General features: G+C 35.7%; 1 protein-coding gene across 10 annotated transcripts in view; it reads left to right on the forward strand.

Annotated features, from left to right (window-relative positions):
- BCAS3 (BCAS3 microtubule associated cell migration factor) overlaps positions 1–23,371 on the forward strand; it is a 619,432-nt gene that overhangs the window by 239,073 nt on the left and 356,988 nt on the right. For all 10 annotated transcript variants that reach the window (XM_030295988.1, XM_030295991.1, XM_030295990.1 and 7 more), the window contains one exon: positions 18,770–19,034. In XM_030295988.1, coding sequence (XP_030151848.1) covers positions 18,770–19,034 — 265 coding nt within the window. The remainder of the gene's footprint in view (positions 1–18,769; positions 19,035–23,371) is intronic.

Here is a 23,371-nt window from a genome sequence, read left to right on the forward strand (position 1 = left end):
TAATCCAGGGTGTGTGTGTGTGCGTGTGTGTGACATCTTTTTTTGAAGAAGAGACTTATGTATGTATTTATTTATTCTTTTTTTCAAGTTTTTATTTAAATTTTTTTTTTTACGTTTATTTATTTTTGAGACAGAGAGAGACAGAGCATGAACGGGGGGAGGGGCAGAGAGAGAGGGAGACACAGAATCAGAAACAGGCTCCAGGCTCTGAGCCATCAGCCCAGAGCCTGACGCGGGGCTCGAACTCACGGACCGCGAGATCGTGACCTGGCTGAAGTCGGACGCTTAACCAACTGCGCCACCCAGGCGCCCCTCAAGTTTTTATTTAAATTCCAGTTTGTTAACATACTGTATAATATTAGTTTCAGGTGTAGAATTTGTGATTTGTTGCTTCACATACAATACCCAGTGCTCATCATAACAAGTGCCCTCCTTAATACCCATTACCCATAACCCATCCCCTCCTATCCCCATCCCCCTCCACCTCTTGCCCACTTCCCCTCCGGTAACCCTCATTTTGTGCTCTATAGTTAAGAGTTTGTTTTCTGGTTTGCCTCTCTTTCCCCCACCATGTTCATCTGTTTTGTTTCTTAAATTCCACATATGAGTGAAATCATATGGTATTTGTTTTTCTTTGACTGACTTACTTCACTTAGCATAATACTCTTTAGCTCCATCCACATTGTTGTAAATGGCAAGATTGCATTCTTTTTTATGGCTGAGTAATTAATATTCCATTGTAAATATATATGCTACATCTTCTTTATCCATTCATAAATGGACATTTGGGTTCTTCCCATCATTTGGCTATTGTTGATAATGCTGCTGTAAACATTGGGGTGCATGTATACCTTTGAATCAGTATTTTTGTATCCTTTGGGTTAATACCTAGTAGTTGTAATTTCTGGATCATAGGGTAATTCTATTTTTAACTTTTTGAGGAAACTCCCTGCTATTTTCCAGAGTGGCTGTACCAGTTTGCATTCCAACAGTGTAAGATGGTTCCCCTTTTTCTGCATCCTCACCAACATCGGTTGTTTCCTGTGTTGTTAATTTTAGCCATTATCACAGGTGTGAGGTAGTGTCTCATTGTGGTTTTGATTTGCATTCCCCTGATGATGTGTGATTTTGAGCATCTTTTCATGTGTCTGTTTGCCGTCTGGATATCTTCTTTGGAAAAAGATCTATTCTTGTCCTCTGCCCCTTTTTAATTGGATTATTATTATTATTATTTTGAGTGTTGAGTTTTATAAGTTCTTTATATATTTTGGATACTCACCCTTTTACCAGATATGTCATTTGCAAATATCTTCTCCCATTCTAAAGATTGCCTTTTTGTTTTGTTGATTGTTTCCTTTGCTGTGCAGAAGGTTTTATCTTAATGGAGTCCCAGTAGTTCATTTTTGCTTTTGTTTCCCTTGCCTCTACGGATGTGTGTAGTAAGAAGTTGCTACAACCAGTGTGAAAGAGGTTGCTGCTTGTGTTCTCCTGCAGGATTTTGATGGTTTCCTGTTGATGGTTACAGTTAGGTCTTTTATCCATTTTGAGTTTATTTTTGCATATGGTGTAAGAAAGTGGTCCAGTTTCATTCTTCTGCATGTCGCTGTCCAGTTTTCCCAACACCATTTGTTGAAGAGACTGGCTTTTTCCTGTTGGATATGTTTTCCTGCTTTGTCAAAGATTAATTGGCCATAGAGTGGTAGTTTCATTTCTGGGTTTTCTATTCTGTTTCATTGATCTGTGTGTCTATTTTTGTGCCAGTACCATATTGTTTTGATTACTACAGCTTTGTTATATAACTTGAAATCTGGAACTGTGACACCACCAGTTTTGTTTTCTTTTTTTACAATTTTTGGCTATTCAGGGTCTTTTGTGATTCCATGAAAATTTTAGGATTATTTGTTCTAGCTCTGTAAAAAACGCTCTTGATACTGCATTAAATCTGTAGATTGCTTTTGGTAGTACAGACATTTTAACAATATGTGTTCTTCCAGTCCATGAGCATAGATTTTCTTTCCATTTGTTTGTGTCATCTTCAATTTCTTTTGTCAGTGTTTTATAGTTTTCAAAGTATAGGTCTTTCACCTCCTTGGTAAAGTTTATTCCTAGGTATCTTATTATTTTTGGTGCAATTGTAAATGGGCTTGCCTTTTTTTTTAAGTTTATTTATTTATTTTTTAAGTTTGTTTATTTATCTCTCTCTTTCTTAAAAGAGAGAGAGAGAGAGAGAGAGAGAGAAAGAAAAGGACATGGAGAGGGAAAATCCCAAGCAGGTTTTGCATGGGCAGTGCAGAGCCCCATGCGGAGCTCAAACTCATAAACTGTGAGATCATGGCTTGAACCAAAACCAAGAGTTGGTCGCTAAACAACTGAGCCACCCAGGCACCTTTGGGATTGCTTTCTTAATTTCTCTTTCTCTTCCTTCATTGCTTAGTGTATAGAAAAGCAATGGATTTCTGTACATTTATTTTTGTATCCTGTGATCTTACTGAATTCATTTATCACTTTTAGCAGTTTTTTGGTGGAATCTTTGGGTTTCCTATATATAGTATCATGTCATCTGTAAATATTGCAAATTTTGTTTCTTCCTTACCAATTTGGATACCTCTTATTCCTTTTTGTTGTCTGATTGCTGTGGCTAGAACATCCAGAACTATGTTGAATAAAAGTGGTGAGAGTGGACATCCTTATCTTGTTCCTGATCTTAAGGGGAAAGATTTCAGCTTTTCCCCATTGAGTATGATTTTAGCTGTGGGTTTTTCATATATAGCCTTTATTATATTGAGGTATGTTTCCTCTAAACCTAGTTTGTTGAGGGTTTTTATCATGAATGGATGTTGTGCTTTGTTGAATGCTGTTTCTGCATCTATTGAAATGATCATATGGTTTTTATTCTTTCTCTTTTTGATGTGTTATATCACATTTGTTGATTTTTAAAATTTTTCTTGACTAATTTCTCTGACTAGGACTTCCAGTACCATGTTGAGAAAAGCGGTGAGAGTGGACATCCTTGTTTTGTTCTTGACCTTAGAGGAAAAGCTTTCAGCTGTTGACTGTTGAGAGTGATGCTAGTTGTGGGCTTGTCATAGATGGCCTTTATTATGTTGAAGTATATTCCCTTTATACTCATTTTGTTGACAGTTTTTATCATGAATGGATGTTGAATATTTTCATATGCTTTTTCCTTATCTATTGAGATGATAATATGGTTTCTATCCTTCTTTTTGTTAATGTGGTATGGATCTCAGTCAGCATCTAGATAGAGGCTGATTGGAAGCTGGACTCTCAGGCCGCATCTTTTAAAGTATGAAAAAATACTTCTTTTAGGGATGGTCTAAGAGATGGACATTTTAGTCTACTGTTCTGTTTTGTGCCCTGAATGGATAGGGGGTTAAGAGAAATCATTTTAAACTATGTAAATATCCCATTTTCCCCCCAAAATTTGTAACACTGCTTTTATTTATATATATCATTAAATTCCTATTTTATTCAGTGGGTTATATTCACTCAGTAACTGTTTATTTTAATGCTCTGAATATCCCAGATTTGGCCAGTTAGCACCTATCAACTTGACATCTGTGTCCTTTGACATATCTCCATTTTTCTCTGACAATGTCCTTACCCTCTGGCACAACTAAACTTGTTCATTCTTATTTTAGTTGCCATTCAATTTTGTTTCTTTTGTATGGAAGGTACCAATTAGATGAACATTTTGGGTTAAAAATTCAATACTTCACTGTGCTGCTGGGCACATTTTATTTCTGAACTCTGGTCCTCACCAGTCACTGGTATTCCCTACGTTAGCTATAACCTCCTAGAACTTGAGTATTTTAAATATTTATACTTTTTTTTTTTACCTTATACCTATTAATATATTCAACTTATACTTCATTTGCATTAACATTATTTATCATTTAATTTACTTGAACATGCAGTCTGGAAATAGAGATCATGCTTAACCTTCTTGGTATCTGTCATCCTTAGAACAGTGCCCTGAACATGGGCAAATGTTTATAGGTACAGATATTTGCTGCTGCCAATGTTATTCCGGTTTAACATGTAGGGAAACCAAATAGAAATTATTAAAATTATTTTGTTCTGTGTCACACCCTGTAATTTAGGAGACTGGAAATTTCTAAATGTCAAATATTAAGATCTAAAGAAACTCAATTAATGACCATAAAATTAATTTTTGTAACCTTCTACTAAAAATTATTTTGAAATGATATATAAAATTTAACACTGATTTTGGAATCTACTTAGCATATGATCTGTCTTTGAGTACTTCAAAATCATGTCATTCTGGATTCTTCCAACAACTCTGAGGGTACTTTAATCAGGCAAGGAAAAAAACCTCAAGTATGTGGATCTAATTATGTTGAATTAAGTTGTTTTGTGATCTATGACTTGGGATATCCTCTGCATCTGACAGCAATTTTCCTCATAAGTCACATATGCAGTTAGAAAAATATTCCTAGTTTTCAACAGTCACACACACGCATACACACACACACACACACACACACATAGTAAAAACTTACAATATTTTGTTAATATAGTTCCATAATATCTTACTCAAGCAGATACAAGTCATTTTAATACTTAACATGCTAATTTTAGTAAATGGTCAACTTACTTTGGAAACATTTGCACATCAGATAAGTGTTACTTCTACCTTATCAGAATAGTTGTATAAAATGGTAAGATTTTAGGCTTAATTCTCAATGGCAAAGAATCTAACTATTTAATATTATTAATTGATAGTATTTGATAGTCAGTTCAGATAAAAATAAATAATTTTAGTATGAGTATGTCTAGATTGCCTACTTATGTTTATACTGAAATTTAAATTTTACTGGACTTTCTGTATTTTTTTAATGCTTATGTATTTAATTTGTGAGAGAGAGAGAGAATGAGCAAGAGCTGGGGAGGGGCAGAGAGAGAATCTCAAGCAGGCTCCACACTGAGTGGATTGGTAGTCACTAGCTATTAGTAGTCACTCCCCATTCCCCATCCCCAATTTTCATATATATTTGGATGCTGCTTAGTAATTATATTACCAAGGATGAATTATCTACTTTCCTTAAGTTTCAGTTTACTGTAAAATGGGACCAAAGTCCATTTCATAGCATTTATTTCAAGAAATGTTAGAAATAATATATGTAAAATGTGTTTTACTGTGCTTAGTAGAACATTTGGCACAGTAAATGACAAGGATTTAACATGAGGACCTTCACGTTTGGTCATTGTAGAGTAAGAAGGAGATTGGTGGGAAGATGGTGGAATAGGAGGACTTTAAGCTCTCCTCATTTTAGGATACAGCTAGATAACACTTACATCAGTATAAATAACCTAGAATAACAGGAACTGGATTTACCTTCCTACCTGAAACAGTTAAAGAACAAACAGTACTTTTCTAGAGACTGTACATAAGGCTATGAAGGATGATGATCCTTGAGAGATGGGATGTAAATGAGAGAAACCCTGTGATTGCCTCAGCTTACTGCCTGGGCAGAGTTTCCATCCTGTGGTGCAAGAAGGAGGAGCCCAAGTGGTGCGTGGTAGACTCCCCCTGTTGATAAGGTAATGCTAAGAGTGCTGAGAGGTGAAGATCATGGAGTTCTCAGGACAGAGTACTGGAGAGATAAAAGCTGCAATGATAGAACCTCCTGAGAACTGCAGAGGAAATCTTAGGCCATGGAAAGAATCATCATCATATCAGAAAGGAAGAAAGTAAAACTGTGTGTATTTAAAGATGATGTGATTGTCTGTGTAGAAAATCTAATGGATTCTACAAAAATAGTTAGAGTAAGTGATTTTAATTAGGTTTCAGTATATTAGATCAGTATATAGAAGTCAGTTGGACCTCTACATGCTAGCAACAAACAATAGGTAATTGATCATTGAAAAAAGAGTTAAGGGGCGCCTGGGTGGCTCAGTTGGTTAAGTGTCTGACTGGCTCAGGTCATGATCTCACAGTTCATGAATTCAAGCCCCGCATTGGGCTCTGTACTGACAGCTCAGAGCCTGGAGCCTGATTCAGATTCTGTGTCTCCCTCTCTCTCTGCCCCTCCCCCACTCCTGCTCTGTCTGTGTCACTCTCAGAAATGGATAATGTTAAAAAAATTGTTTTAAAGTTAAAAGTAAAAAATAGTGTGTAATATGTACTTACCATGTGTAAGACATGCACTTTGAAAACAATAAAACATTGCTGAGAGTAAAGACATACTTAAATGGAGAGTTGAACCTTGTTTTGGGGTTGGAATACTTAATATTGTTAGGATATCAGTTCTCTCCAAATTGATCTGTATATTCAGTGCAATCCCCATCAAAAACTCAGCAGGATAAAAACAAATAAACAAAGCTAGCAGGAATTTTTGGAGAGGGTGTAGAAATTGACAAATTACTTCTAAACTTCATGTATAAATACATAAGGCTTATAATGGGCAAAATAATGCTGAAAAAGAAAAACAAATTTGGAGGAATATTACCACCTGATATCAAGACTTATTAAAGCCACAGAATGAGTAGGGAATCCAGGAACATTCCCATACATATGGACAATTGATTTTTGACAAAGGTGCAAAATGAGAAAGGCTAGTCTTTTCAACAATAGTGATGGACTGCTTGGGTATTTATGTGCAAGAAAAATAAGCATCAATCCATCCCTCATCCCATATACAAAAATGAACCTAAATTTGGATCATAGATTTAAATGTAAAACCTACTATGAAAAGCTTTTAGAAGAAAACGTAGGAGAAACCTTTGTGATTTGGGTTAGACACAGCTTTCTCAGATGTGACACTAATAGAAAAATCCATGAAAGTAGTATTGATACATTGGGAGTTCATTAAAACAAAACATATCTGCTCTTTGAGAAACACTGTTAATAGAATGAAAGGCACAAATTGTCTTCCCATCAGCCAATGGATGATTGGGTATGAGTGACCCAGATTGTTCAGTTATCACTGTGATTTGTTTTGTGCACTCTTGGCCTTAAAAGAGGGACATCTTCAATCTGCCAGTATGTAGTCTTCCTCATGGTAAACCACACTAGGTATGGCCAGTGTGTCAACAGTATTGTTTAAAGCAGGGTCAGCAAACTTTTTCTGTAAAGGCCAATAGTAAATATTTAAACTCTGCATCGTATATATTCTCTGTACTCACCTTTGTCATCTAGTACAAAATCATCTATAGATGATATATAAACAAGTGGATATGAATGCCCCACAGCTATAGTGACCCCTCAATTAAAACAGAGGTCAGCTCTCCATTATCCTACTGTGCTAATTGGTCTTCATTTGTTCCACCAGAGTTTTTGTTGGGGTTGTACAGCTGCCATAGGCTAGTGGACACCATCAGTTTTTGTCTTAGCCAAGCCATCAGGGAATCAGGCACAGGCATTTAAAGGAAGCTCTGTGAGTCAGGGGTCTATTGAACCAGTGGCATTGCTTTGGGCAGTGGAGTAGATGATAAAGTAGTTGTAAAAACAAGATGTTTCTAGGGCCAGGCTGGAACATACTCTGGAACATACCATTTCCACTTGACTAGCAAGCTCTGTTGGGTCCTTACCACCATGTTCATTATCAGATTTGAGTTGATCCATTCCGATATCGGTCTTGAAAAATCACAAGGCCTCATGGGTCAGTTGTTCATTCACAAGAACTTAGTAGCAGATTAGTAGCTACCATCTGAAAAAAGGGAGTGTATTTGGTTGTTGGATCAGGCAGGTGGCGATGTTGTACTGGGATAACACCTTAAGTACTTCAGCAGCCATTAAGTCATTACCTAACTTCTTCCTACTGGGATTCTGTTGTTTCTATTATATAACATTGGGAAGGAACTGGAAGCCTAGTAGGCACTCTGTCATGCATTTTTCCCACTATCATTTCAGTCTGCATGGCAGAGGATACCGTCTGATACTTACAAGCATGTAAATACAATCAATTAAGCCATTAATACCAGTTACACATTTATCAACAGAAGCACAAGAGTATTCCTACAAGGTCACTTTAGCTTCTCTTCCCTATTGCAAACTTTGCTTACATTTCATTCCAGGGTATTTTCCCCCACCCCCACAAGGGCATGGAATTCTTTTCCCTACAGAACACTGACTAATGTATTTAATGTGCACATGTCAGTTATTCAAGTGACAGCTGCCAGGCAATCACATTATTCTGTCTTGTTGGCAGGGGAGGCTAGCCTGCAGATACTATGGGGGCAGCCAGAAGTGTTGGCCTTTTTTCTCACTTGGCCAAGTGTTGGTTCCCCAGTGTTTCTGCCACTTATTTCCCTATGGGCAGTAGTGCTACTTGCTAGCATCCAGTGAGTGTCCAGGCATAACCACCCCTTTTTTTTCTGCCCCCACTCAACACTGCTGAGTTTCATCCCTACAGCCTTTGGCATTTTGGACACCCCTCATCCTTGTTTCCACTCAAGTTCGGATTGCAGCAGGAGCTGGCTATTTTAGCACTGCTGGCTCTGTGGTGTTTGTGAGGCATCATATTCACTTTTTATTCAGTTCAGATTTTTATTGAAATAATTGTTGATTCAATTGGACTTGTAAGAAGTAGTACTAAGAGATCCCATGTACCCTTGGCTCACTTTATCTCAATAAGGTAAACATTTTGCAAGCTAGAGTATATCACAACCAGGATATTGACATTGGTACAATCCCTGATCTTTTTCACATTTCATTAGATTTACTCGTACTCATTTGTGCATTTGTGTATGTGTGTGTGTGTGTGTGTGTGTAAATGAGTGTGTTTAGATCTATACAATTTAATGTAGGTTTGTATGTCCATTAAGATACTGAACAGTTCCCTCACATTGCCCTTTTGTAAGTGGACCTACATTCACCTGGCATTTACAGTTTGGGGCTGTTATGAATATATTATGTGAACATAGTTTTCATTTCTCTGATGTAGATGCCCAAAGTGCAGTTGTTGGTTCAGATGATAATTGCATGCTGCTAATTAGCATTAGCTCATTTTTTAATTTGCGACACTTTAGAAGAGTGTAAAACCTGTAATAAGCTTCCATAAATATTTACTGAATAAATGATTATGAAGAATTGATAGGGAGAGGGAATTGGGCAGATAGGATAGAGGGTCTGTGGGGATTATCTGTCTAATTTAACACATTTCCTTTCTAAGCAATTTATTCCCAAGTAAACTTTTATTGCCATTAACCTTGTCATGATAGTAAGAATTACAGCATTTAAAATGAAAGTTTATATTAATTTTGAAGGATAAAAGCTATTGAAATGTTGTGTTGGGAATGTGTCTAGAACTTGTATATTAATTCTTAAGCAAATAACTTCTTTTATATATTTTACTATAAGTTTTCATTAAACATAAACATCTGAGGGCTTGGACCCTGGCTAGTTTTTGCTCTATGGGGGACTTATCTTTATAGTGTTGACTGCCATTCTTACAGGCTTCTGAAAAACAATGATACTCTTGGATTGTAGACTTTCTATCCAAGTGCTGTCTGCTTTTGGGTTTTCTTTCCTCTTTTCTTTTTAAGAGAATTGGAAAGCAATTTGATATTTGAATCATTAGGTATATATTTGGCTACAGAAAGAAAATCATATTTAACGATGGTTTTAAAAACTTAGGATTTATTTTTGTCATGTTATAAGAAGGCTGCTGCTAGTTTTGGTACAGTTGTTCAACAGTGTCCTTGTGACTTTTTTGTTCTTTCCGTCATGACTGCTTTATAATTGCCACTCTTGTGGGTATCATTTCTGAGCTCATGGCACTAAGATGGGGAGTTTTGGCAGCCTCGGTGATGTTAATTTCTTATATCAGGGAAGGAGATACTTTCCCAGAATCCTGCAATAGTATCCTGCTTTTTTGTCTGACTGATCATAATTGTGTCAACACTTCCTGTTAGTCTGGGCAAGTCTGAAGTATCTGTAGAGGTGTCAGGTGAGAGAGAGAATGTTGGAAATGCTTGATTTGCCATTTACTAGTCGTATATGTATAACCATCACAACAATCAAGATACAGATGATTCTCATCATCTCAGAAAATTTCCTGCATCTTTTTTTCAGTCAATATTCTACCTCACTCATGCCCTGGGCAATCATTGATATTACTTTGTTATTTTTTAAAATATCTTTTGGGGCGCCTGGGTGGCGCAGTCGGTTAAGCGTCCGACTTCAGCCAGGTCACGATCTCGCGGTCCGTGAGTTCGAGCCCCGCGTCGGGCTCTGGGCTGATGGCTCAGAGCCTGGAGCCTGTTTCCGATTCTGTGTCTCCCTCTCTCTCTGCCCCTCCCCCGTTCATGCTCTGTCTCTCTCTGTCCCAAAAATAAATAAACGTTGAAAAAAAAATTAAAAAAAAAATATCTTTTAATGCTTTCTAACGTTTGGTATGGGAGTAGGGGGACTGCCATTTCTGGCCACTTTATTTTCTGGCTCCGTATTAGAGACTGTAGGTCAATATCAGAGTCATTATCTGAGTGTTCCAAAAGTGCAAATTTCTTGGTTATGTCTCTCCCACCTCCCAGTACCTACAGAATCATAATTCTGAAGGTTGGACCAATTATCTGCACTTCTTACAAATAACTTAGGTACTTCTTTTCACACTAAAGTTTGAGAAATTTTGCTTTAGATTTTAGGATATTATACTGACCCTATGCTTTTATTGCTGTTATTAATTAGGTTTTGGTGATGAATTTGTGGCATAAGTTGGAGCCCTTTAAAATGCTGATTTCTATACCTTAGATGCTTAAATGTGGTACCACTTAATTCTAGAGCTCAAATACTCTTTTTCATGTGTAATTTGAATTCAGCCTGTTTTATGACTTAAATATACATTTGGGATGGAGTTTTTTTTTTTTTTTTTTTTTGGTTTTGATAAAATGGGCGTAATTGTTCTAAGTATATGTCTGCTAATTAGATTTGGTTGCTCCATATATTGTTGCTTTGGATTATTAAATCAGCAAAATATTTGAAAATGGATAATTTAGATTTTCAAAAAATATTTGTATAAATTAGAATTACTGGAATATATTACCAACAATAGCCAAACTAGGAAAGAGCCCAAGTGTCCATCAACTGATGAATGGATAAAGAAGATATGATATTTATCTGCAGTGGACCATTACTCAGCCATCAAAAAGAATAAAATCTTGCCATTTGCAATGACATGGATGGAGCTAGAGTGTATTATTTTAAGCAAAATAAGTCAGAGAAAGACAAATACCATGTGAATTCATTTATATGTGGAATTTAGGAAACAGATGAACATATGGGGAGGGAAAAGAAGAGGGAGGCAAACCATAAGAGACTCTTAACTATAGAGAATAAACTGAGGGTTGATGGAGGGATGTAGGTGGGGGATGGGCTAATTGGGTGATGGGTATTAAGAAGGCACTTGTTATGATGAGCACTGGGTGTTATTTGTAAGTGATGAATCACTAAATTCTACTCCTGAAACCAGTATTGCACTATATGTTATCTAACTAGAATTTAAATAAAAATTTGGAAAAAAAAAGATTTACTGGAATATAGCTATATTATATATATTTTTTTTAAATTTTTTTTTAACGTTTTATTTATTTTTGAGACAGAGAGAGACAGAGCATGAATGGAGGAGGGGCAGAGAGAGAGGGAGACACAGAATCGGAAGCAGGCTCCAGGCTCTGAGCCATCAGCCCAGAGCCCGATGCGGGGCTCGAACTCACGGACTGTGAGATCGTGACCTGAGCTGAAGTCGGACACTTAACCGACTGAGCCACCCAGGTGCCCCTATATTTTAAGGAACAAATATATTAGCTTTCTAGAAGCCTAATGGTTTCTGGTAGCCAAACTTTACATCATTACAATAAAAAACAGTTGTGAGATGTTATCAATATTCTAAATAACACAGGAGCCATTTAGCAAAAATAAATTATGTAACTTAGTATAAATTTGCAAAACATTTAATTAAGTACTCTGTATTTTTAAAATTCATATCTCATTAGCTAAGAATTTCGACATTTGTATTCTTTTTTATTTTTATTTTTTAAATTAAAAAAATTGTAATGTTTTTATTTATTTTTGAGAGAGAGAGAGAGAGAGAGAGAGAGAGAGCACAAGCAGGGAGGGGGCAGAGAGACGGAGACACAGAATTAGGAACAGACTCCAGGCTCTGAGGTGTCAGCACAGAGCCCAACACAGGGCTCGAACTCACAGGCTTTGAAATCATGACCTGAGTCAGTTAGACACCCAACTGACTGAGCCAGCCAGGCGCCTCTGACATATGTATTCTTAAAAGCCTCTAAATTGATAAAATTGATAATAATGAGCATCTAATGAGGATTCCCAGACTATGTTAGTTACTCTTTGCTTGATTTTTTCTATCATTTTATACCACACTTCTTTGCTGAATGGAGGGACACTTAATAAGAATATACTGCTTACCCATGTTATGTTGTAGTCACTTATTTACTCCAACCCCAGATGTGAAGTGAGCCATGATGGGCACAGATAAAATGCTAACTTAGGCTATGTAGCAGCTGTGTATCTTCTTTTGAGCACAGAATAATAGAGACATCTCAAAGAACTAAACGACAGTTAAAAGAAACCTCAACTATAAAAAGAGGCTGTAGAACTTCCCTTTTAGCAAACTGACTAGTTAGTTTTTTCATTTTTTTAAGTAACAGCTTTTCTGAGACAGAATTCACATACATAAAGTTCACCCTTTTAAAGTGTACAGTTTAGTGCTTTTTAGTATACAGACTGGTATATTGATCACTACTATTTTATTCTAGAACATTTTCATCACCCCAGAAAGAAACCTGGTACCCATGAGCAACTATTCCCCCTTCCCTTCTTCCTGGCTCTTGAAAATTGCTAATCTATTTTCTATATCAATGGATCTGCTTATTATGTACATTTCATATAAACAGAATCATATAATATGTAACCTTTTCTCATTTTACCTACTATTTTAGAAGTTCATTCATGTTGTAGCATGTATCATAACTTTATTACATTTTGTGGCTGAATAATATTCCCTTGTATGGATATACCACATTTTTTCCATTTATTAGTTGGTAGACATTTGGGTTGTTTCCACTTTTGAACTCTAAGGATACTGCTATAAACATTAGTGTGCAGGTTTTTGTTTGAACATGTTTTCAGTTCTCTTGGGTATTTAAGAATGAAAGTGTATGTTCAACTTTTACAGGAATTTTCCGAGTGTCTACACCATTTACTTTTTTCCCAGCAATGTATGAGGGCTCAACTTTACCCACATCCTCATCAACACTTGTTATTTTATCTTTTTTTTCACTGTAATGAGGTTTATTTATTTTTTTAATATGAAGTTTATTTTTATATTTATTATTTGTTTATTTTTTAAATGTGAAATTTATTATCAAATTGGTTTCCATACAACACCCAGTGCTCATCCCAACAGGTGCCCTCCTCAATGCCGATCACCCACTTTCCCCTCCCTCCCATCCCCCCATCAACCCTCAGTTTACTCTCAGTTTTTAAGAGTTTCTTATGGTTTGGCTCCCTCCCTCTCTTTTTCTTTCTTACTTTTTTTTTTTTTAATAGCCATTCTTTTCAGTATGAAGTGGTATCTCATTGTGGTTTTTATTTACATTTCCCCAATGACTAAAAAGATGTTGCACATCTTTTCATGTACCTTTTGGCCATTTCTATAACTTCTTTGGAAAAATATCTTTTCAAAATTTTTGCTTGTTTTAACTGAATTATTTGTCTTTATGTTGTTGAGTTGAAAAACTTATTTATGTATTCTACATGCTGGACCTTTATCAGACATATTATTTGGAAAATTTTCTCATATTCTATGGATTGTCTTAAATTTTTAATAGTATTCTTTGCTGCAGAAAAGTTTTTAATTTTGAATAAGTACAATTTATCTACTTTGTCTCTTGTTGCTTGTAGGTAGTCTCAATTAATAATCCATTTAAGAATCTAATGTAGTAACCTGTTAGAGTGATAATAGTGGTTTAGTCCTTGTTGTTAAGCAGTGAAAACAGATGTTTGAACAGAATAGGGATATATTTTTATGGTAATTCTGATAATTATAGCAAACATCTTTGTTCATTGTTTAATAAATGATAGGCACTATTCTAAGTGCTTTACATGTTAATTCATTAAATCTAAAACCCCAGAGACTTGCATTATTGTTTTCATTTTACCAATTGAAGAACCATAAGGCAGAGAGTTGTTAACTAACTTTTCCATGGCTCTGTACCTAGTAAGTGATAGATACATTTACTCCTCTGTGCTACCTGTAGGGAAAGCCTGTAATCACATGTAAAGATTTTATACTTAACAGTGCTGTTTCCATATGTTTTCACTATCTTTTTTAATATTAAAGTTTAATGATTATTTTACATTTCAAATTGGTTACTCTTATCCAATGAAAATTATATGTGTATGTGCATGTCTCACATGTCTTTGTGTATCTATATGTGTGTTTATGTGATATATATATACATATATACACATAAATATCTATACATACTTATCTATTTTTGCATTAAGAGATGTCCAAGATAATTTGAAATAGTTGTCTCTGGGTTTGGGGGTTTATATGTGTATATGTGTGTGACTTTTTTTTTTTTTTCCAACCAAGATGACTTTCTCCAATAGTTTTGGGTTAATGTTGAATTGAATACAGCTCTATTCACCTTGAAGACAAAACAGAATGTCTGCTGGCTGTTGAATTTAGAAAAGAACTATAATTTCATTGGTGTCATGTTCCTAACTAATATCTTGCATGGATTCTTCTTATGGGGAAGGCTTTCTGTGTAGTTTTCCCTCTCTTTACTGTGGAGTATCTTGTAAACCATAGGAATAATACTGACCTGAGGGTCTTACTGTGTTTTTAACTTTGACTTTAGATTTTCAAGGCCCTTTCTGCTTTGAAGTTTATGATGATTTGACAAGTTTACATTTACTACCATGGTGGTGGTATAAAATGGGTCAGCAAACTGTGGTCCATTGGCCATATGTGGCCCTCTGTCTATTTTTGTACATCTCATGAGCCAGGAATGGTTTTTATAAACATCAGCATTGGGATCTACTTGATGATAATGTTATGGGCTTTGAACCCTAAATAAACAAAATATTATCTCCTGTAAAAAACAGATGCCATTCTTCATATTAGTAGACTTACATTATAAAAATTATATTTGGTAAAAATTTTGTCAAATTTTGTTTTCTTTCTTGTTATTCTCAGTACCTAGATAGTATCCTTGGTTTTGCTTTCTTGCCTGAAGAGCCTAAAATTTTACTTTCTGGCCCCTTATGGAAGAAGTTTTCTGACCCCTGTTCTGAGAGAAACCTGTACTTGTCTCAAGTCCACATTCATTCTCTGCTCTAGTTTCATAGCAGTTTGAAATGCTAAGTAGGAGCCATACAATATATCTCTTGCTGTTCAGATCTGCTTGGATTGGGTTAATTCCTGAGTTCAGTATAGTAAATAGTCCTTAAAAATAATAATTATCTAGGGGCGCCTGGGTGGCGCAGTCGGTTAAGCGTCCGACTTCAGCCAGGTCATGATCTCGCGGTCCGTGAGTTCGAGCCCCGCGTCGGGCTCTGGGCTGATGGCTCAGAGCCTGGAGCCTGTTTCCGATTCTGTGTCTCCCTCTCTCTCTGCCCCTCCCCCATTCATGCTCTGTCTCTCTCTGTCCCAAAAATAAATAAACGTTGAAAAAAAATTAAAAAAAATAATAATAATTATCTAAGTGTGCTTACTTCCTAAATTTGAGGGTACATGTTTGGACCATACTTTTTTGGTACCTGTACTTGTTTAGTTTAAGCTTCTAACAATTGCCTGATGTTACTTGCCATGATATTTAGTACTGTAGCATGGAAACAGAGATATAGCTGCCATCTAGCTTTCCTGTTTTGTGAAGAGAAAGTCTTTATTAGAAATATCATTTCAAAATTGAGGTCCAGAAATGCTGCAGATGATGTTGTCATTTTATTACTAGTTTGCCATTTTATAGTCTTTCTTGTCTTTAATAATATATGAAAAACCACCCAACTTGTTTCATAAGACCAACAGTTATATTATTTTGCATTTTGTGAGTAGATGACTTATTATCTTCTATGTGATGTAAAGGATTAAACTTTCTCTAAGTCTCTTGACGGCTAATATCTTCTGTGTTCATTTAAGTATCCTGATGTGTCTCAAGGTCATACAGCAGAATCACTTCTTTAATAGCACTTTTGTAAGCAAGCATTTAGGTGGAATTCTGTCTTCCTGCCTTGACCCTGATTGTTCGCACCACTTTATATCAGAAGTATTTTTAAAATGAAAGAAGAAAACTTCTTTTCATGGACAGACCAGGAAGTGGTCTTGATTATAAAGTATTCTGGAAAAAGGTTTTAGATAACGTGGATTAGTTGCCCTGTGGATGGAACACAAGTTACTCAATAAGTCTACAGGTGTTTTTTCTTTATATGTTTGATTCTGGCTTATGTTAATGCATTTCATATTACAATATTAAACTTGTCTGGAACTATTTTTCTTTTCCTTGCTTCTGCTGTTTATACTTTTCTTTGTCCCCTTCCCTGTCTTGCTTTTCTGTAAGTCTGTTTAGCTGGAAGTTATTGTAGGCATACTGCAGAGGTAAAGCACTTGTGGACTAGCTTTTTATTCATAACTCTAGAATCTTGGGAGTTAATTTTTTCAGATTTCAGGAGGTCTTTTAACATTAAACATAAACATGTCATTAGGATATATCGCAGTGATTGAAATAAAAGGAGTTTGGTTGAATTTTGGGTTTATCTGTGTATTGATAATTTTAGTCTAGCAATAGCCTAGCAATGAAGTATCCTGTCTTGATATATATGACTAAGATTTCTTTTGATTTCCAAGGTTCTGGGCTCTTTTAGAGACTTGTACTTTGATGTATACTTGTAGGTTTTGTTGGTAGAATATTTCTGGAATGTTAGTCATGGTTTTAATCTGAACTTAGACTTATTTGAACATCTAATATATTGGAAAGTATTGGTTTCTCTGACTGCTGAAGGAGTTTTACTTAGCTCATATTATAATGCTATGCCACACATTCATATATTATGTGTCTATACCTGTATACATTTTCCATGTTAAATTCCACTTACAAACGTATTATCTTTATTATACCATACTTTTACTTGTTTGAATTCTTTTTTTTTTAAAGCACTGTTTGACTATAGTTTTATATGGTGGAAAATTAATCATTTAGTCAATAATACAGAAAATCTTAATAATCTGTAACTTGCCTTTCTTTTAGAGGCTATGCTTTAAAATGGTTAGAACAACGTTAAATTTTACTTGATTTTCTTTTTAAGAAGAAAAGTAAATGGAGACATTTTTGTTCAAGTTGTTATCATTAGATTGATATTAAGATGAAAGTAGTAAATTAGGTTTACTAATTTGAAAATAATTGAACTTCTGTATTCAATGCCTGGTAAGTGTCATACAAATTAGTAATTAATTTCCCCTAAATCAAGTGTGTGATCAGCCACTTGTTGCAAATAAAGGTTTCTTTGAACATAGTTGCACTCATTCATTTATATATTTTCTGTGGCTACTTTGACACTAGAAGGTCAGAGCTGAGTAGTTATAGCAGAAAATAGAGACTGGATAACCTGTAAAAGTTTGCCAACCACTGCAGATACATGAGGTGTAGGTGTGTGTGTGTGTGTGTGTGAAAGAGAGAGAGAGAGAGAGAGAGAGAGAGAGAGAGAGAGAGAGATATTAGAGTGCTTTGAGACCTTTTCTCTTCTGCATTCCACCTTTCTTAAGGGTCCTATGTTCCTGACTGTTGAAGGAACTTTTACATAATTTTCCTTCAGCCACCCTCATCCCTGCTGCAAATCCACTCCCCTGCATTTCACTCCCATAATCATTCTTCCAAACCTGAAATCTTGACTGCACTATTTCTTAAATAAAATGCAGACACCTCTTGTTCTGGATTTGCCAAGTCTGATTTTTTTTTCTGACATGCTGAACTACTTGCTCATCATTTCTGTGTTATGCTTTTGCATTTATAGCTAATGTAGAATATCTGAATATCTCTAAATTGGAGTGTCTTCTCTTATTTCTTTGTAAGTATATCCTACTTCAAAACTTATTTCCAGAATCCAGGCCTTTCCTATACCTCCACCTTCACCATCTCCTTTTTACCTCTTACAGAGACTATATATTTCTTCCTTTTTCTTACCACTGTGCCTGGTACACAAGACACTTATTTTGCTTTTTAATATAATACATTATCACAAATTTCTCATATGTCTTTTCCTCATGTTAGACTGTGAGCCCAAAGATTATTTCCTATTCACCTTTTTATTCCTGGTGCTTAGCGTGGAACCCAACAGATATTTGCTCAGTGAATGATTGGATTAATAACTTCACCTACATTGTATAATGTTTGTTTTTATTTTTACTATTTTATGCTTATTAGAAGGAAAATTAATTTAGAGAAATAAAGCTGACCCATATTTTTGTAGCTCTGTAGGTAAAACTGCCTAGGTCTGGATTTTTTTTACTTGGCACTCTGTGCTGCAGGGGGCAGAACTTTCTACTCTAAACTTATCAAATCCCTGATATGGTGGTTTGATCAATATTCACCATGAAACTTGTCTGTAAAATAAAAAGTTTTAAGTTATACTTGATCTTAGGTAAATTTGGTAAGAAAGGCAAGTATTTCTATTCACATCTGCTGATATGTATGTGATACTCCTAGATAAATCCAAATAGTTTCAATCTCTCTTTTTGCTTTTTTCCCTATCTATTTCCAGGTACAAGACATCTGCTTCAGCCATGACTGTCGCTGGGTTGTGGTCAGTACACTCCGGGGGACTTCCCATGTTTTCCCCATCAACCCTTATGGTGGCCAGCCTTGTGTTCGAACACATATGTCACCACGAGTTGTGAATCGTATGAGCCGTTTCCAGAAAAGTGCTGGGCTGGAAGAGATAGAACAAGAACTGACGTCTAAGCAAGGAGGTCGCTGTAGCCCTGTTCCAGGTCTATCAAGTAGCCCTTCTGGATCACCTCTGCATGGTAAACCTAATTTTCTCTCTCTCCACTGAACCTCCTATCTTTCTCTCATTATCCTTACTAGTCAAGATCTGGGATAAAATAATTAAAACATTTTTCCCCCTCATGTGTTCATGCAAAGACAAGATCTTAGGCTTATTTTGGGACATTCTTAATTTATTAAATAATTTAATAAATTGAAGTCCATGTGGGAAAGGTGATTTTCGCCATGCTAACTAACTTTTAGTTCATTGAGAAATATTCGTTGTTGGAGAGTAATAGTCATGAGTCATATGTATTTTGGAATAGCATTTGCATTTTATTTATTTTTTTTAATATGAAATTTATTGTCAAATTGGTTTCCATACAACACCCAGTGCTCATCCCAGAAGGTGCCCTTCTCAATACCCATCACCCACCCTCTTCTCCCTCCCACCCCCCATCAACCTTCAGTTTGTTCTCAGTTTTTAAGAGTCTCTTATGCTTTGGCTCTCTCCCTCTGTATGCATTTTATTTTAAAATACACCTGTGGGATTATGTTTATGAGATTAATTCATGTTGTTCAATGGAGGTTTACTTCATTTATTTCCATTGCTCTTAGGTATTTCATTGTACAAATATGCTTCTATTATTTATTTGTCTATCCTTTTTACTACTATTGTTGATGTATATTTGGGAGGTTTCTGGTGTTGGGTTATTATACGTAGTGATGCAGTGAAAATGTTTGTACTTGTTTCTTGGTGCAAATGTGTTCTCATTTGTGTGTATGTGTGTGTATGTATTCTCATTTTTTAATGAAATGCTGGGTGTGTATGTGCATCTTGACCTTGGTAGATAATACCGGAGTGGTTGTACCATTTCATTTCCATTAGAATGGCAAAAAAAATTGTTTATATTAGATGATACTTTTTCTAGAGCATTGCAGGTTCTTCTTGACAGATGACCAATTTATATTTTTAAGAATAGAGGATTTTATACAGAGAGATTATGGTTACTACAGAAACCAATTTTTAAAAAATGTTTTAATGTTTAGTTTTGAGGGGGGGGGGAGGGGCAGAGAGCGAAGGAGACACAGAATCTGAAACAGGCTCCAGGCTCCTAGCTGTCAGCACAGAGCCCGACACGGGGCTCGAACTCACGAACTGTGAGATCGTGACCTGAGCTGAAATCGATAGCTCAACTGACTGACCCACCTAGGTGCCCCACTACAGAAATCAATTTGTATTTATTCAATTGATCTGAAATGCACATAACATAAAATTAACCATTTAATATTAAGAATTCAATGGCATTTAGCACACTCACGATGAACCACCACTTCTAACTAGTTTCAAAATGTTTTCCTCACCTAAGAAGAACACCGTGTATTCTTTAAGCAGTTACTACCTGTTCCTCTCTCACTAAGTCCCTAGCAACCACCAGCCTGTTTTCCATCTCTGTGGATTTACTTGTTCTGGATATTTCATATAATAATCCATATGTGATCATATAATATGTGATTGTTTTTTCTGGCTTATATGACGTGGTATAATGTTTTCAAGGTACAGCCACACATAGTATATATCAGTACTTCATTCCTTTTTATGGCCGAGTAATATTTCACTGTATGTATATACTCCAATTTTATCTATTCTTCCATTGATCGACATTTGGGTTGTTTCCACCTGTTTGCTGTTTTGAATAGCGCTGTGCTGAATATGAGCATGCAAGTAGTTGTTTGAGTACCTCTGAAGTTCTCTTGGCTTTATACCTACCCTTATTTGTTTCAGCTTCTGCTTAAACATGTATCCTTTTGTAATACCTAATCAATTCTAGATATTTTCTATAGGAAAGTTTTCAATTGAAGTTTCAATTAAGGATGTAGGATGTAGGAAGTTTTCAATTAAGGATGTGTCATTTGTGAAAGAACAAATAGTTGAAGAGAAATACTTGATTTCTGAGTAAAAATACATGATTTTCTCTCAGCTTTATTGATTTCACAGCTCTGTTCATTTTTTTGCGTGAAGCTAACAGAAGGCATCTCAGAGAGGAGATTATACTGTTTGACAGGACTGCTGCGCTTAACATTCCCTTTGAAAGCTAGGAATTTCAGGAGGCATTTTCCTCCTGATAACATGTACTAAAGTCTTAGAATTTCACCCCATGTTTCTGTGTAGTATTTCTCATTTGTAAAGCATAGACCTTTGAGTGATGGTCATTTTTCTCCATGATCTTTTTGTGTCTTACATGTCAAAACAAAATGGGCATTGTTGTTGGATAGTTCTAAAAATGATGTATTTACAGTTTGTGTGGATAAACAGTCTGATGCTGGTCAAAAACAATGTAAACCTTTGAACAGGGAGGGATTCATCTTGAAAATGAATCATGCTTTGGCAGTATTACCGTTGTTTGTGTGTGCTCTTTTTAGCAAAGTAAAGGAAACTGTTAAATAACAGTTGATGTAGGGATATTTCCTTTTTACTCTCTGGAGTCAATCCAGTTTAGGTTAGGATTATTTTATCTATTTGCCTTTTTTTTTCTTAACAGAGGATGTTTATTTATTTGAAATATATTCTCTCTAAATAATCTCTTTCATTTCCGATCTTGTTGCCTGGACCTTAGTCTCTCTGAGGGTTCTTAACTTAAGATCCATGAACATGCATGGGGAGAAATTGCATCTTTGTATTTACTATCTTCTAACCAAAATTAAGCATTTATTTTTATTTTCAATATAGACAAAACATCTGTGTTTTTATTGGGGACAACGTCACAAGTAGTACATTGTCACCAATAGAAACACAGATATTTTCATATCACATTATATGCAAAATATGTGTATCTTGAAATGCTTTGAATTACTGAACATATTTTGAAATACTGATTATGCTCATCATTGCTTTGCAGTTATAAGTTATGACATAATAATATTACTGATTTAAATATTTATTACGTATAATGCTATAGCAGAACTTAATTTTTAGAATGTATTGATAACTATGCTTCTAAATAATTTTTAATTTGTAATTCTATTTATTTTATTTCATTAATTTGTAAGTATTCCAAAAAAGAGTCCACAGCTTTCCCAGACTGCCCAAGTAGTCCTTGACACAAAAATTATTAAGAGTACCTAATCTTTGGGGCGCTTGGATGGCTTACTCGGTTAAGCATCCAACTCTTGATTTCAGCTCAGGTCATGATCTCACAGTTTGTGAGTTTAAGCCCCGCCTCAGGCTCTGCGCTGATAGTGTGGAGCCTGCTTGGGATTCTCTCTCTCTCCTTCTCATTCTCTCTCTCTCTGTCCTTCCCCTCCTCGCTTTTCTCAGTCTCTCTCTCTCAAAAATAAATAAATTAATTAAAAAAAAAACCCTGATCATCATTTCTTACCTCATCTGTTTCAGTAGCCTCCAGCCTTTTGTGACTGTCAAAAGCCTTTCCTTTGTTAACCATAAATATGATCTTCTACTTTTCTGCTTAAAATCTTTCAGTGTCTCTTCATTCTTATAGAATATTAGAGAAGGTTCCATCTTATTTCCAACTTCTTGTCCCTCCCACCATAGCTAGGTTTCCCTGAATATGCCACATGTGTCTATTTCTTGGCACCTTTCCTATTATATACTTTTCTCTATTTGAAATAATTATAACCCCCTTGAATGCCTATTAAATCCCTATTTAGCTAAAAATATCCTTTCATCTTTTAAGCCTGTCTTAAAAATCTCTTGATGTTGTGTCAGTCTGTATGAGCCTTGATGTTGGCTGAAGATGGGGTCTTTTTCTTGTTTGTATTTGTATTTTGACACCTCACATAGTATTGGTAAAATGTAGACTCTAAGGCTTCAAGCCAGAGTTTTCAAACATCTTTAGAAGTTCTAATAAAAACAATTTAGATTTAAATCATTGCTTGTCAGAATGAAGAGCTTCTCATTCATAGTAACATTGCTTTTCATTTTAACATCTGTGAGATACATTCATTTGTTCAACAACTGTTAATTAATGTTTACTATGTCCAGGCACTGTTCCTGAGTCCTAGGAAAAGAGCAGTGAACAAAAGAGGAAAAAATCCCTATTTCCATGAAGCTGACTTTTTAGTACAGTGATATGAACAATGAAAAGGATGGATGGATGGATGGATGGATGGATGGATGGATGGGTAGGTAGGTAGATAGTTTTGTGTGCTGTGGAGAAAAATAAAGGATGAAAGGGGAAGTAGGGGATGCCTGGATAGGATCCCAATTTGAAATTAGAAAGGTTCCCACAGGCCTTACTAAGATGACATTTGAACAAAGATCTGATGGAAGTATGGGAGAAAGTCATGCAAATATCTGGGGCGTATGTCTGAGGAAGAAGGAACAGCCAGTGTAAAATCCCTGCACTGGGAGTATGCC

The sequence above is a fragment of the Lynx canadensis genome, chromosome E1 (genome assembly GCF_007474595.2).
Source record: "Lynx canadensis isolate LIC74 chromosome E1, mLynCan4.pri.v2, whole genome shotgun sequence".
Classification (NCBI taxonomy): domain Eukaryota; kingdom Metazoa; phylum Chordata; class Mammalia; order Carnivora; family Felidae; genus Lynx; species Lynx canadensis.